At 30.8% G+C, this 16,160-nt stretch overlaps 1 protein-coding gene and 1 long non-coding RNA gene across 2 annotated transcripts; both read right to left on the bottom strand.

The window, feature by feature from the left end:
• Positions 1-1,466: 1,466 nt before the first annotated feature.
• Positions 1,467-11,223, bottom strand: LOC139494839 (ficolin-2-like). Its single transcript, XM_071283004.1, has 6 exons — positions 11,114-11,223; positions 8,875-8,994; positions 7,103-7,221; positions 6,551-6,647; positions 2,685-2,849; positions 1,467-1,793 (listed from the first exon to the last, which is right to left on the bottom strand). The coding sequence occupies exons 3-6, from the start codon at positions 7,124-7,126 to the stop codon at positions 1,546-1,548; spliced, it is 534 nt and encodes a 177-aa protein (XP_071139105.1). The 5' UTR covers positions 7,127-7,221; positions 8,875-8,994; positions 11,114-11,223; the 3' UTR covers positions 1,467-1,545.
• Positions 11,224-13,085: 1,862 nt separating this feature from the next.
• Positions 13,086-15,938, bottom strand: LOC139495270 (uncharacterized). Its single transcript, XR_011657302.1, has 3 exons — positions 15,811-15,938; positions 14,049-14,171; positions 13,086-13,205 (listed from the first exon to the last, which is right to left on the bottom strand). It is a non-coding gene; the product is annotated as an uncharacterized lncRNA (long non-coding RNA).
• Between the last annotated feature and the right edge of the window lie 222 nt (positions 15,939-16,160).

Genomic DNA, 16,160 nt, shown 5'->3' on the forward strand with positions numbered 1-16,160 from the left:
TCTAGGTCGTTTAATAAACATTTAATATACGTTCTTGCTCCAGGGTTTGGTTTGGAAATTATGCGCATGCGTATAGACTTCAAGGGGTTTTAGATTGAATGGTTGCTCTGGATTCTCCACTCAATTAATTAATTTATAACTCATGGGATCTTTTCTATGTATGTCTGCTATTGAATGTTATTGTTGTTGCATAATTTTAAATCATATGCATCATTTAAATTAAAATAAATGTAATCCTCATCGTAGAACACCCCTTCAGGCGAAATGGAGTCTTCCATATTATCGTTTCGAGTTGTCTCCCTTCCGGAAGTAACTTCCGTGAATTCTGAATCAAAACAACATGTCGAGTATTAGCTTATTCTGTCAATAAACGTCGAATTATATTAAAAACGATCGCATTTTAAACCGATAAATGTGTCACATTTATCGGTTTAAAATGCGATCGTTTTGAATAATTGTGTACGGAAAGGAGTCATGATCACTGAACCAAAGGAAATTAAATATTTAAAGAGTTAGGAATGGGGTTCCTCCTAGAATTAACGTAGGAAAATAGGTGATAAGATACGAAGTGAAATACCTTCTCTCAGTCTGAGTCTCAGTGACTGCTGTGGAAAGTAAACTTGGAATTGATAGTACAAAAATAAAACATAGGCCTGATTACATTGTTCATACGCTTTTATCCGTGATTGGTTATTTTGTAACTATCTTAAATGTGCAGTTGAATTAGTTTTGAAAATAATATTATCCAGCTACATATATACATGTGTCAATGAAACAACGGCAATCGTATCCCTCAGAGCAATCTGCTCTTTGATTTGCATTCTGTGTTTGGTCTCTAGTGAAGAGTTTTCTGCTAGGCAATCATACCACGTCTTCTGTTTTTGTATATAAATACAGTTTCTGAGAATTGATTACCTTAAAGAAGAACAATTTATTTTGAAACTAAATCATACCCATAAGCTACTCTTGGATAAATTGCTTGATTAATGTTCTTAAACTGAATGTGTAGTGTGCTGTCTAAGGTGAGATTCAATTTAATAAGATGGTTAGTAGGAACACTAGGTTTTCCTTTTCTGTATTTCGGATTTTAAAGAATATTTTTCTTTTTTTATGCGAATCCCGGAACAATGATTCTCTCTAACGAATCTGTTTAATTTGTTCACAGAATAGACAAGCATGCCGAAGTTTCACGAGTTGTTAAACTTTAAAGAATAGATTGAAATCCTTGAAGGAAGGTGTATGGACAAACTTATAAGCGAATAGTTAAGAAGGTATTTCAATCTTTATTCAAGTTTATTCTCTGCTTATACCCTTTCATGATTAAAACACGGAAACTGTTTGGAAACTTGCAATATATCTGGCATTTTAATAATTCTAATGAAATCAAATTAAGGATTTTATATTCAAAATAATCATAATTATTGTTCCTTTTAGAAAAGTAGATTATAAATACCATATTGATTAAAAAAGATAACTTAGTTCACGATAAAAGGTGAAATTACTTGACAGAAAGAAGACACTGTTTAATATGTGTATATATTTGTGTTATTTATGATTCCGTCGTATCATCAAAATGCTCTTTGTTATGTCTCCTCTCCAGCTACCCCAGTACATTCTACCATTGTTACCATTATACGCCGCATTAAAATCTGATGCATAACAATGGTTAAACCACCAGGCGCTTTTCCGTTCCACAGCACAGTTGCGGTCTGAACTGTCATTATCTCTATCTTTGGTCGTGAATGGTTGTCCGTCCGCCTTTAGTGTACTACCACTATTACCTATGCTGTCACCTTTGATGATAAGATAGTACAAATTAATTCATGTCCCCTTCATTTAACACAGACAAAAATAAACACACACATTCACACATATTCATATCGTAAATGAATTAAGAATTAAAGAATAATGCATATCAGTAAAAAAAGAGAAGGTTTATCTTAGCAAATTCTGCCCTTAATAAATTGTATACTGCCGTTCATTGTACATACAGCCATTAAATTATTATTTAATGATTAAAATGAGCATCTAAAGCTTTACTTTTCTTTTTATTCCAACATTGTTACAACATGGGCCCACGGTTGGGGGTCCACTTACATACATCTTGCTGTTAGTTTTCTCGTTTGTATTGTTTAATGCTTTGTATATGTTGTTTTTGGTATGGGAATTTTTCATTGTAGAAACAGTATTTTGATGTACAGTTGCTATAACTTATACGTCATTTTGTATCATGTGGAGAGATGTCTAATGGATATTTAAACCAAATCTTCTTATTCTTATATTTTATCATTTAACCACAACCATCATATTTAATGAAAATTTTAACGATGTTTTCTTCGATTGTAAATTGTAACGAAACTTTAACAAACTTTTCCGTTAGAAACAAATATAATATATAAAAAATCACTATTTATTAATACCCATTTAACTGGTAACTATATCAATGTATCATTTGGATATTTTATTTATTTGGACACTTGAGTAGATTCTGGTTTCACGACATGATAACAAAACCGGGACACAGAAAATCCTTTATTAAACTGTTATTCTCTTGAAACGACGCAAGTTGATTGAAACTTAATGAATATAATCTCTATAAATTTCTGACTGAGAATACCTTTAAATCAACTAAACTAGATTATGGGATTTTGGCTAAATATGAATACGAACATAATCATCCTCACCTCCTGCATCTCCGCTATATCCTTGTGCTGTCAGTTTGTAATTTGAACCTTCATTGTCGATGAAAAAAGTTGAGTAATTTGCAGTTCGATGATTACCTCCATATTCCATGTAAATACTTAATTCGTAATGTCCCTTTGTCGAAATTAGATTGATATTATCATTACCTAAACAGGAAAATGAAAAGATTTGATTAATTAAACATCCACGAGATCAACAACGTATGAAGTTAACAGTGGCATATATGAAATATTAAAAAAATCATTAATGTTCATATACGTAAAAATCAACATTGAAACATGATGTGTTAATGTGTGTGTTTATGAACTTTATGTCGAAAACACGAGACATTCGAGCCTTGATTTGTCAACTTTTTGGGTCAATCTGTGGTAAAACATTTTTAAACATCAATAACTTTGTTAAACCTGTATAAAGCTTTATCAGATTCAGATTTGGACAGGTTGTATTACTATCAAAACACTATACCCATAATATTTATTTGTAAATTTTTCGTATTTAACTGATAAAGGTTTACATTTATAAATAAATTTGTCAAATGCCGAAAGGCCAAGAGAAATGAAATGAAAATCTTTTTGTTATTTTTCAATTTCTGTATTTTACTGGTAAAGGACTCAATGCTTTCAGATTTAACAAATACATTCAAACTTTTGACATAATTAAATTGAGAATGAAAATGGGGAGTTATTAATATCAATTCTCTGTAATTATCAAACAATGTCAATACTGGCTGGCTACACTACCTTTTCAAATTTCCTTAAACTTATTGTGTGTAGTCACACTACATTACCATGAATGTTTTCAATAAAAAAAATAACCAAAATAATGGGTTGCTATGGAAACGGTGTTACCTATTTTTCATACAATGGCCTCCTGAGAAAGAACACACAAATTGCAATTCTAAGCAATTTAATTGACATAATATAGTATAATATTTACAATAAAGTGAGATATGCTGGTATCCATCGTAAACAACTGTATTTTGTGTTTCATATCATAAAAAACCATTCATAATAATAATTTTGCATAATTAAAAACGACACTTTATTTATCCAAATTTGGCATTTTACCAAATCAAGAAAATTCCCCTTGGGAGCCTTTTTTTGAATAGAATTATTTTACTTTTGCACACTGATTTGAAATTAAACTAACGGTAATATATGTAGAAGATATATAGTTGGATTAAACCCCACAAAATAAATTGTGGGATATTCCAAGACCTTTATATACTTAAATCCAAAAAAAAAGACAAAAAATTGCAGAATATGCATATTTCCATGGAAATGGTAATTCATTTCAAAATGCTTGACATTGTCTCTTGGCAAAATATTTTACTAAACAAACCACAAAAATAATGGTACCCGCCACAATATGTAAAGGTAAATTAAATTTCCAGTTTTCATCTAGAAACCGTTAAAAAAGGGGGGTGCAAAAACTTGAAATAAGCATAATACATAAAAAATGTGTTGGATTTAGATGACAATTGAACTAGACCTTTGTTTTGTAGTACTGAAGCACTGTGTAAAGTTTTAAATAAAAAGTTTATCTGTTTTCCAGTTGTTATCTGGAAACTGTCAAAAAAGGGGGGATCAGATGGCAAACACTTGAAAATAGCATAACTCATAAACCTTTCGTTGAATTTAGCTGAACATTGAACTTGACCTGTGGTTTATAGGATTAAACACTGTGTAAAGTGTGTAAAACATTTGTTGATTGGTTCTCAATTTAACATCTGGAATCATCAGACAAGCCAGACGGACGGACACACACATTTGGAGAGTATCCCTTAATACCTCGACAATACGTGTGGCGGGGTATTAAAATAGGAGAGTTGGGTGCATTCAGAATTTTATCAGAAACAAATGTATATTCTCTAACAATTTTTTCAGAATCATATTGCCATCCCCTTACCTGAAACGTCATATAAAATGCTATGTATGGAAATGTGCCAAAAATTTTGGTTTACTTTTTTTGGGGAAATTATATAAGAAAGGGTATAAATTTTAGAAAAAGTTTTGCAAACAATAATGATATATAAAATTAGGTCTTGAGTTTTGCAATTTCAAGTAATTATAGATATATTTATGTAAAATTAACCTGAATTAAAGTTTGTCCTTGTCTAAAAACATCATTCTCCCCCGTTCTGCAAACTAGTCTCTGCAGACAAAATAGCTATGCTGATGCCATGGGTGATAACAAATTCCCGATAGAATGCACAACTTCATATGATGTCTTTGCTACATACCAAGCTTCCTCAACTTCGGTTCAGTAGTTAAAGAGGAGTTGCGCTGACGAACTAATTAATGATGATTTTGGGCAAATTTTTAACTCCAACAGAAATTAGCGGATCAAAATTCCCCGTAGTATGCACAACTACATACAAAATCTCCTATTCAGTTCAGTAGTTTAAGAGGAGTTGCGCTGACAAACTAGTTGATGACTATTTTTGGGCAAATTTCTAAGTTCAGAGGGGCATAACTTCCACAAAAATTAGCGGATCGAAATTTTTACTTAACATGCAAAACTACATATGTGTCCTTGCTACATAACAATAACAAGTTTCATCCTAAAATTCGGTTAAGTAGTTTAAGAGAAGTTGCGGTGAGAAACGTTGTGACGGACAGACGAATAAGCCAAAACAATATGACTCCCCACCAAAGTGGTGGTGGTAGGGGGTTGGGGGGATAATAAATAAATTTCGAGATTTTTTTTTTTTTTTTATCTTTCAGTGCCACTTCCCTGCCCAAAAAAACAAAGTAGTTAGCCAACTAGCGGTATATCATGATCAAGGTTGTGTATTTGATGCATAGGTGTTATAACAGATATATATGATTATTTGAATGTTTTTATTAATGCAAAAAATCTGAAAAATGTCAGAATCGGGTTTGCAATAACCTAAATTCGCATTCACATTTCAGTGCCGATTTTTCTTCACAAAGAAATTTTAATCACTGGTCAGGGATTTGCCATTATAAATACACTCTGATTCATTACTTTCTGAATTTATAGTTAATAGAAATATTAAAAAAAATATATATTAAGTATTTCAAAAATAATTATAAAACACAGAAATTTCATTATGAACTTGTTCATCTTATTCTAAATTTTAAAGAACATTCTTTCAAAACGTTCCTTTTCAAATCAAAACATTTACTGCCTGCAGTTGCAGCTATTAAATCTGTTTCATCTATCTCCATATTGGCCGATTAAATCTTTTGAAAAAATTAAAATAAGCTTGAAGAAAATTTTTCATGACATTCAGCAGTCTACAAACAAAAAATTAACAAGATTTTAATAACCTTCATTTTTATCAGAAAAGTCATGTTTCCATGGCAACAATAGGATGACACATTATGATTATGGAATGACAAATAATTTATTTTGAAAATTGAGACATAAAGTGTATTAAGGTCAAATTTGGTGAAATTCTGTATCATATGATGGCCAGCTCATTTTTATATTTACAGAGAATTGATATTAAGCTTCTGACGCAAACGTTTGAAGAAATTTAAACTTCTGAAAGATGGACTTAAATGTTGCAGTTATTGTGTACAGACAGTCTGATATTTTGTTTTTGTTTTGACATGATTAATGTGTACACATTCGCAGATTTTCATGAAACTTGGACAAGAATTCATCTTCAAGATAAAAAAGGTATATAACACGTGTAAAGAAAAAGTTTTGTTTTTAACAAATTCTGTATTTTATGGATTATAAAGATTATACATAAAGGTTGACTGCAGCAATTGCAGGCTAGGCCAGGAACTCACTACAAGTTATGTTTACCCTTTCTTGTGTATCAATAAGTGTTTCTGCTTTTGATAGAATTTAAATATATCAAACTCAATACCTAGCCAATATTCCCCATATGCAGAACCAAATCCCGCTTTGTATTCCAGCCATGTTCTGTAGAAATCAACAGAACCATTAACTCGTCTCTGTATTACCTGAAATAGGATTACCAGGCTCTTATTAAATAATAAGAAACTCCTTGATGCGGAATATTTAAAAATCAGTGAGTAGCATGTTGTTTTTACATTTTATTTTCTGAAAGTCTTCACTACTCTGCCGAAGCTCCTATGGATATATCTGTGTACCCCGGCGTCCTTCCCCAATAAAAAAAATGATACCCATTACATGACCCAAAAAGTGGCATAAAACACCAGCAATCAATTACTCAACTACATGAATGATTTTTTTGGTTTTTAGATTGTGCTTAATTTTTCATTGGTACTATATAACCATTTCAAAGCATGCAGTGTATTTTTAAGTTTTCATATGTATCAGTTTACTTGTTCGAGCAGACATTCTTTTGAATGACGAAGAAAATCTGTATTAAAAACACATGTCATTGGTACTGACATCTGTTTTATATAAAAAAAAATGTTTGACAAAACTTTACCGTCCACTTCTTTGATTGACGCATTATGCAATAAACATCCACCGCCGTGTCTCTTCCACCTGGATAAATAGTGTACACGCCATCCTTGGTGTCTTCTATATCCTCACATTCTAATTTCTCTGTAAACCAAAATGGTTAGTACAAGTAAAAAAACATGGAAATACAGAACACTGCATCTGATTAAAAAATATCAGGAACTAACATATTTTGCGTACCTATGTTGTGCATGTTGTAGGTAAGAGAAATTCACCAAATATATCAGGTCACCAAATATATATCGGGTTTATAATTTCGTAAGTCAGAGGCGCGTTTTGTCTACAAAACTCATTAATGACGCTCGATTAAAAAAAAATGCAAAACACAGTACAATACAATACTTTATTTTCAAATACTCAGACATATAATAAAGTACGAAGTTGAAGAATATTCTTGTTTAAAAAACGGAAGGATTTGCAAAATACAAATAAGGCTGTATATTCCTAGGGTGGAATATCATTATCTAAATATATTATAGGGCTATTTGTATTACTTTTTGTAGTATTTAGACTTTTGAAGAAGGAAAGAAAAGATAGCTCACTTTATAATGTCCGTAAACAAACATTATAAATTAATTTATAGGTGTTTTACTTTACTTTACAGTCTGGACGCCTGCATTATTCTGTTATACTTTTTTTTTTAATAAAATTGTTTAAATTTAAAAATCTGGACGCTTAGTTTGTTCGTAGTGGAATACCATTTAAAAAGTTGAAACCGAATATTTGATAGGCAATGTTGTACAAAGCAGTTCAAGAGTTATATCACAAAAAAAGATCTTAAAATGTATAGCCAAATTCATCTAAGGTCAACATAGGCTAAGGTATTTTAAAACCCAGGTTTTAGTTATAGTTTCATGACAGTTTCTAAAGTCATAAACATATTTTTTTATAGAGGGAAATCATGTCAGTATCAATGTACGGAATGCTGAGACTCATTCGTATCATCAGCAACAGGTAAAATTTTGAAATTGCATATTGAATAATTTGGTGTCTTAAACATTTTGATCGGTTCAAATCTATAACAAACGAGACGATATTAATTTTGAAATTATCAACTTTCCCTACCTTAGTAGCAATATGCCAACTTCACCTGCATATGGAATATACATTTCCCAACTTATTCGATATTAAAGACTCGTACTCAGACTTTGATAAACGTCAGCACTGTCTGAGCAGAAAGTTGATAAATCAGGGGTATGTCAAAGAACGTCTCGTCCTTTGTCTAAAAAAATTCATCGGAAGGTACCAACATTTTGTTGATAAATATTCCGTATCAACTTCACAGATTATACACGATGGTCTTGATGTATAGATTCTACGTACTGACGTTGTTTGTCATCTTAACAACGTGTTAAATTGTTCTTTCATTTGTCTTTGTTCTATTATTAATATTAGTTTTACTGTTTGGTCTGTTTTCTGCAGCTGTGATATCCATTTGATGTGGCTCGGTACCTAGATATCCCGTCAATGTGTTTGTATTATCTTTCATTTTTGCTCGTGTGTTTTGTATGTACGACTTTTTGTGTTTCTTTGGTTCATATGACGTGACTCTGTATTTTTAAAGATCCCGCCAATGTGTTATTGTTCTATTATATGTCATTAATATATGTTCATGAATAAATGTTCTATCAGTATTATATATATATTCTTTCATCAAAAGTATGTCGCTACTTAACATATATTTCCTTGATTACAATAAAATGCAATGATCTCTCGTGACATATAACAACACATTACTTGTTAGACATTGCAATCCATCCCAATACTCGGATGATAAACATTTACATATTTTGTGTAGACATTGGACGGTGGCCTGACATTCCTTGCTATTTTCACATGATTCGTTATGGCTTTTTCCTAAAATAAAAAGTCAGCTATCATGTTGTTTTAGATGTAACTTATTCAGTACATGCTTAATGAAAACATTGTATCGGTACTTAGTTTTAAACAAAGATCCAGATAAATACATCGTTTTGAAATAAAGCGAGACTTTCTTCTAAAAAATTTATACTATATAGCAACAATTAAAAGATCATGATTTTAAGTAAGTTAACAAAAGATTCCTTACACATTATACAGTTATTTCCTTTGTGTATCATTATGTGAAAAAACAGTATATGTTGTCATACAAGAGTTTAACATAGAATAAGATTTATATTATACTTAGTGAAATCAAACATTCTACATTAAGTTTTATATTCAGTTATACAGCCTTAGAGAAAATAACACAGAAATGAATAACACATTCTGAATACTCAGTGCTATGAACCAGTCTATGGAAGAAGCGAATCGATAAAACGTTTCTTATATCAAATAGCTATATTGTCTTATATCAACGAGTTGCATTGTTGGGAATTTCAGACGAGTGTTAACATGTGTATTAAGAAAGGAAGATTTATCGGTATAAAGTAATGACTATTTTAAAATAAAACAGGGTGACATTCATCAAGGCAAACATTAATTGTGTATATGATAACAAGCAGGTGGCAACAATACGAGTAAATTAAATTTTTAATTAAATGAAACATAAATGGACGATTTATCACTTGTAGATGTACACATACAATAAACAAGATAAATATCATGTAGAAAAGTTAGTGGAATACAATTTCGATGAATTCATTTGTTTTTTAAGCCAAAATCACCTATAAAATCAATTATACTGCTATAATTTATTATATCAATGAGATATTTTTCTAATATAATAGCGATGTGATTTTAATATAAAAAAAAATTATAAATGCGATACTTTTCTAATAGAACTACGATAGTTTTCTCATATAAAATGAATACGATTGATTAATAACTTGACTGAGAATTGATAGTTAAAGCAAATACACTTTATTTTTATAGTAATGAATTTTCATGATACTAAATGTATGTTCTTTTTGAAATTAATAGAAAACAAAAAAATTGGAAATTTTGGAAAAAAAGAAGAAGGAAAAAAAACCAATTGTCCTGTCCCCAATTACCTATGACTTTTGATAACTTTCCTGAAACTCTCCAGCTATTAAATCTTTTACAAAAGTTCTTCCAACAAACACTTTAAAATACTTTAAACCACGCTCTGAATGTCCGCGATTTCGCCGGTGTTCTAGTTTGTTTTAAATAAAGTATCTAGAAATAACTATAAATACATATTTAAATAAATAATTTTCACATTCAATGACAAAATCAGACTTTATAGCTTTTCTCTATTCCACAACCCTTTTTTTACCCGTTACTTTTCAAATCAATTTACGAGAATGGTCTGTATCATATAACCTCCTTGTTCATATTTATAAAATCAACAGATAATTTATTATTGATATCTGCTTCGGAAATTTCTTCTAAAATCAAGGATCATTAACCTTTACTTCATTGACCTAGAGTTTTTAAGCTCATTTGTAAACGAATTAGAATTTTTTATAAGCCTTTTCCCCTTTCTTATTATTGGTATGTCCAGAGTCATACATATGTTTCTCTGGTATGTCCATCGTAAAGGTCTGGCAAAACCTTTCTTTATTTTATTAATTCTTTTCTGTCGGCAGTATCTCACCATTCATATGTTAATAGTCTAAGTGGGGTGTGGGGGTTCTTTCTAAAATCCATTGCGTCTGGAATCATCGTATAACTGCTAATATCATTAATTACGCGATATGCCTAACGGCAAAGCGACATCTATTGGTGGGTGTTCGATTAGGGGAGTTTTCGTTTCTTTTCTTCTGGTCACCAGACGATGAGAACAAGATGGGAACCATAATAGAAAATTCACACCAGTTATCTCGCCTTGAAATGTCCGTAATTCTTGTACATGAAATCCTACAACACATTGTAGACCTAATAATTGACGATCATGTGTGTGCTTTCAACATGTCAGATATTTTGTTGGATAAGTGTACCACATATATCCAACGTTTAATATATACAAAATTTGGTCTTGGATATTTTTTCATGAATACAACGTTTTATTGCAAACTAGTATAATTATTCTTACTTGTTAGACACTGTGTTCCATCCGAGTATTCTTTCTGCAGACAAGAGCATTCGTAGTTGATACATCTAAAGGTTGTTTGACATTCTTGAATGTTTGCACATGATTCATTAAACGTTTTCCCTAAAAAAAGGAGTTTGTCATGATAGTTTAAAAAGGCGCATTAGCATTGTCGGAAGACTTTCAACCAAGTTTATTCAAGAAGACCCTCAATAGCAAACTCAATAAATATATGACATTTCAGCAAGAAACAAAAAGTTGTCGTAATAAATAATGTACAAATGTTGTTTTCCGAAAATTGTTAGCAGCCATCAATTTTTTTGTTATACTGATGATAATGTGTAGGTTCTGTTTGAAATGAAACATTTCAGTCTAAAGAGTTCAATACAAATAAAAAGAAAAAAAGGAACAACAGATCTTATATAAACTGTAAACACAAAAAATAATGTCTGACGAAAATCAGTGTGTTTAATAAACACATACAGTCATCTTCTGTTTAAATTTTGGTCATCATTTCATTTCATTTCATTTTTGTTTAATAATTATGATAAATCATATATATTTACTTGTTTGACATTTTGATCCCTGCAAATATTCCGAGGATAAACAGCTGCATTTGTTGTTGATACACCGAAAGATTCCTTGACATTTTACACTATTACTACATGATTCGTTATAGACTTTCCCTGAAACATCGAGCTGTTTTATTGAGTTTGAATATAACAGTAAGGATGATATTTAAAATCTTAATATGTATGGTTTGTTTAAAAATCTGGTTATAAAGCCTTAAATCATCATACAGAAAGTATTTGGTTTAGAAAACAAATAGGGACAAATGTTTACTGAACTGATAATAATCTGCAACTTATTACAAGGAACAAAAAATTGAGCAAACGAATGGTATTGGGTAAGCACTATATTTGTGAAACATGATACGACTGAAAGGGTTTTCATAAAGATAACTCTCATTCATAATCAAACATTGGTCGATTCCTCTTCTATTTTTCTTCCCTATTTATGTAGCATGCACATCGGAGGTTGATCTTTCTGGAAGTATGCCAATAATAATTGATTGATGTATAAAGTTCCTGAAAATAATACCAGAAGTAGCAACAGATCATGGATTTAGAAGCAAGTACTACACCCATTTGCATCTTTAAGAACAGTTGTAATATATTTGACCCAGCTGCGTTAAAGTGTAAAATAAAAAAACAATGTGAATCTAAAAAATATCTGAACATTTATTTGCCTGTTCTCTTCATAAAATGTATACAATGTATAGATCCAAGGATGCAGATATATAGAGATTTAAAACTTTTAATTTTTTTAGAATGTTATGTCTTGTTTCTTCACTAAAAACAATTAAACGAAATTTACCTGTAATGGCATCGTTACTGTACGTTCTGTCTCGTTGTTGAAGCCGTACAGTATCCCCTAATAATAATATTCCCTGGTAAATATGCTTTATATGTTGTGTATATTTACCTGTTAAACAGGACGATCCGTTCCAATAGTCAACACTAGCATCACATTTACAATATCCATGGATGCAGTACAATGTATTAAGACACTCGTCGGTCGAACTACAGGTTAAATGAATCGTTTTTTCTATATTATATAAAATAAAATGTATCGATATAATCTATGCATATATTGGAACATGTTTTTGATGATGATTTTATATTTATACGAAAATTCGGTATTATAGTAACAATGTGCTGATTTATTTTATAAGACACAGTTTGAATGAATGTATCTCTTTTTCACAAACATTGATTAACTATAGATCAAATCCATAATAACACACGATTCAAAATGACATACAAACATTTTTGGTTGCATTCTTTAAAAAAATAAAACCAGACTTATCAAAAATCAATGAAAAACTAAAAAATATACTGATTTAAAAATCATTTATATATTAGACATGTTAGAATATATATATTCGTAAATATTAATTATCCATAGCACATACTTGGTTCACACCAGGATCCATTCCAATACTTATTGCCTACACACTTGCAGGTTTGTTGCTCACAATTCAAAGATTGTTGACATTGCTGATCATTTGTGCATCTTTCATTCGCATTTTGCCCTTCAAAGATAATTAAAAACACTTATGGGATTGTATTTTATATTCTATTTAAAACTGTCCCAGAAACGGGGGTGGTTCATCAAAGATCTTTAACCCCGACACATTCTGTTTGTGCCTGTCCCAAGTCATGTGCCTTATATTCATTGGTTGTCGTTTGTTCTGATCTGTTTTTCCATAATTTGTTTTGTTATAGATAAGAATGATAGTTTTCTCAATTAAATTGTTTCAATTTTTCATCTCGGTGGCTTTTACAGTGGAATTTACACTATAATTAAACTTTGGGGGATAGTTGTCTTATTGACATGTATACCACACCTCCTTATATTTGGATATTGTCCTCAGGAAATATCAAATCAGCATATTTGTATCACGCTCATCAACGCTTTTCAACTTCGTATATATTTTTCTTTTTATTTATGATGTCTTTTCAAGACAAAACGCGCGTCTTGTGTACAAAAATTATACTCCTGGGTATCTTAAATGAGTTTATGGAAACTATATGCCAACACAATATGCAGCAAGGCAATCGATAGTCAATGAAGGCAACAAAAGTAAACCGCTGTTCAAAAATCGAGAGAAAACAACTTCAGGTTACAAACTAAACCCGAGGGAAACACATCAATATATAACGAAACAACATAATACTTTAGTAACTGAGATGGAACAAAAACAAACGTCAATGCAAAATACATAGAAACGTATAATAACAACTGCCGTATTCCTGACATTGTACAGGACATGTTAAGAAAAAAATAAATGGCGTATTAAACCTGGATTTGTGGCTAGCCAAACTTTGCGCGTTATGCCGATGTTAAATACACCGCTTAACAATGTTATACCTACTTTTGTAACAAGTATTCACACCCCAATAATATTGGTCAGATTGACACTTGCATGTACCATTCAGGCAAACCAAATTTCCGATGCATTCGTTTGTACTGGAACAGGTGTTGTTAATGATTTTCTCTGAAAGGAATTTACATTTTTTTCAAATAAATGAATGTACTTTATGGATAACAACTACTATAAATTTATATAATATTCCTGTGTTTTTAGTAATGCAAATAGTGCGGCTGGGTTAAAATCTGTCTAATAAAAACTCGCATTCTGATACCTGATACATATATTTGCATGCGAGATTTTTTTTAAAATAATTTTGCATTTTGTCTATTTTCAAATCGAAATATAAGCAATAATTATCTCTAAAACTGCAATTTTCAAATCCTATGTTTTATCCACAAACACATTTGAAGAAATCAAAATCTTAACTATTTATACAAAAAAGAAGATGTGGTATAATAGCCAATGAGACAACTCTTTACAAGAGACCAAATGACACAGAATTTGCAAAAAAACAAAATAAAAAAGTACATTATAAATTGTATATAGTAATCATTGTATTATCAAAGTTCCTCATACACCAAGACGAACTTTGATTTGCAGAAAAGATTATCACACACTTTGTGGAAAAGTCAGTTATTCGTATGTAGTGATTTTCAAACAGGTATTTCATCATTTATGTAATAACTGTTCACGACGTGTTCTTTCATTGAAACTAAATAATTCATCGATTCAATCAGTTCTAAATATATCAATTGTTTATTGTTGCATCAACGAATGGTTGTTGGATTCATGTTGCTCAATCGTTTGTAAGGTAGTTTTCTGTTAAACATGATTGTCGTTTGGTTTATTTCATTATATCTATTGTGTTATTTACCTACTTTACCCTCTACTATACATTAATAACACGTTGATAATAATTTACAATAACGTACTAAGTCTTGTGAATTGTCCAAACCTTCAATGTATTATTTTAATTGACCTTAGATGAATTTGGCTATAATTTAGGTATTTTTGTCATGAAGCTCTTCCACTGTTCGGTACTTATACATCCTCGGATTTCGAATATTTGGCTTTGAGGTTCCTAATGAAGGTAAATCCAGAAAAACGCTTCGCAAGCATGCAATTATTAAAAGTGTTTTTTTTTATCACTTGGTCGATATCTCGGTTGGTGGACTATCATTCTCAGTGGTCAGTATTTCGGTACTGACACAGTTTAAAAACAAACCTTTCTAAAATTGTTCGTTTATAATTTTGAAATTATAAAGAAACTAAGGTGTCAACTCCATCAGGCAAAGTTGACTTTAGATGAACTTGGCTATTTTTTTTTTAGGTATTTCTGTCATACAGCTCTTCGACTGTTTCGATACTTATATACATCCTCGGATTTCAAATGTTTGGTTTGAGAGTTCCTGATGAAGGTAATTCCAGAAAAGCGCTTGGGACGCTTGAAATTATTAAACGTGTTGCTTTCAATATTTTAAGCATAATACGGATCTCAAAATATATCTTATTTTATTTTCTCAAAATACTGCATTAAAATATAAATCTAATGCATTTATATTTCAAAGCATTCCTGAATTTGATCTATACACGCTCTGGTTTGAACTATATGATATTCCACGTACTAAGTAAACGGTTCAATTTTCATTTTCCTAATTTGATGTTTATTTTCGGATTTAAAGTATCATAACACAATCTTTTAAACAAAATAGTGTTACATTATAAACGAAAGTTAACGCTATAAATTTTACCTAATACATACGGGGGACATGATTGCAATGTAAGTCATGGTTACAAAATACAGCGCCAGAGCAACAAGATTCACATTCTTGGTGAACACCAAAAGACGAACGATGACCTAATATGTTTGAATAGCATTGGCTGCAAAGCTGAAATAAGATATGAAATACATATTCGTATTTCTATAAGTATATAATGAGCAAGTTTTCTTTTGGCGTGATTATATATCATGCTTGTCCATTTAATCGCTTGATTGATTGATTGGTGTTTGCTTTACGCCGCATTAGCACAAAAAGGCTATATCGAGACGAGAGCTAATTCGAATATTTTTACATTTTAAAGCATATTTTAAAGTCAGACAATAAATTAAAA

This window comes from Mytilus edulis, chromosome 11 (assembly GCF_963676685.1).
Source record: "Mytilus edulis chromosome 11, xbMytEdul2.2, whole genome shotgun sequence".
Taxonomy (NCBI): domain Eukaryota; kingdom Metazoa; phylum Mollusca; class Bivalvia; order Mytilida; family Mytilidae; genus Mytilus; species Mytilus edulis.

What these genes read in the sequence shown, in the direction of transcription:
- LOC139494839 (XM_071283004.1), bottom strand. Translation starts at nt 7,126, where the DNA reads ATGCGTCAATCAAAGAAGTGGACG. An exon ending in GTCAATCAAAGAAGTGGACG is followed by an intron (nt 6,648 to 7,102) that starts GTAAAGTTTTGT and finishes ATCCTATTTCAG; the next exon opens with GTAATACAGAGACGAGTTAA. An exon ending in ATATGGGGAATATTGGCTAG is followed by an intron (nt 2,850 to 6,550) that starts GTATTGAGTTTG and finishes TTTCCTGTTTAG; the next exon opens with GTAATGATAATATCAATCTA.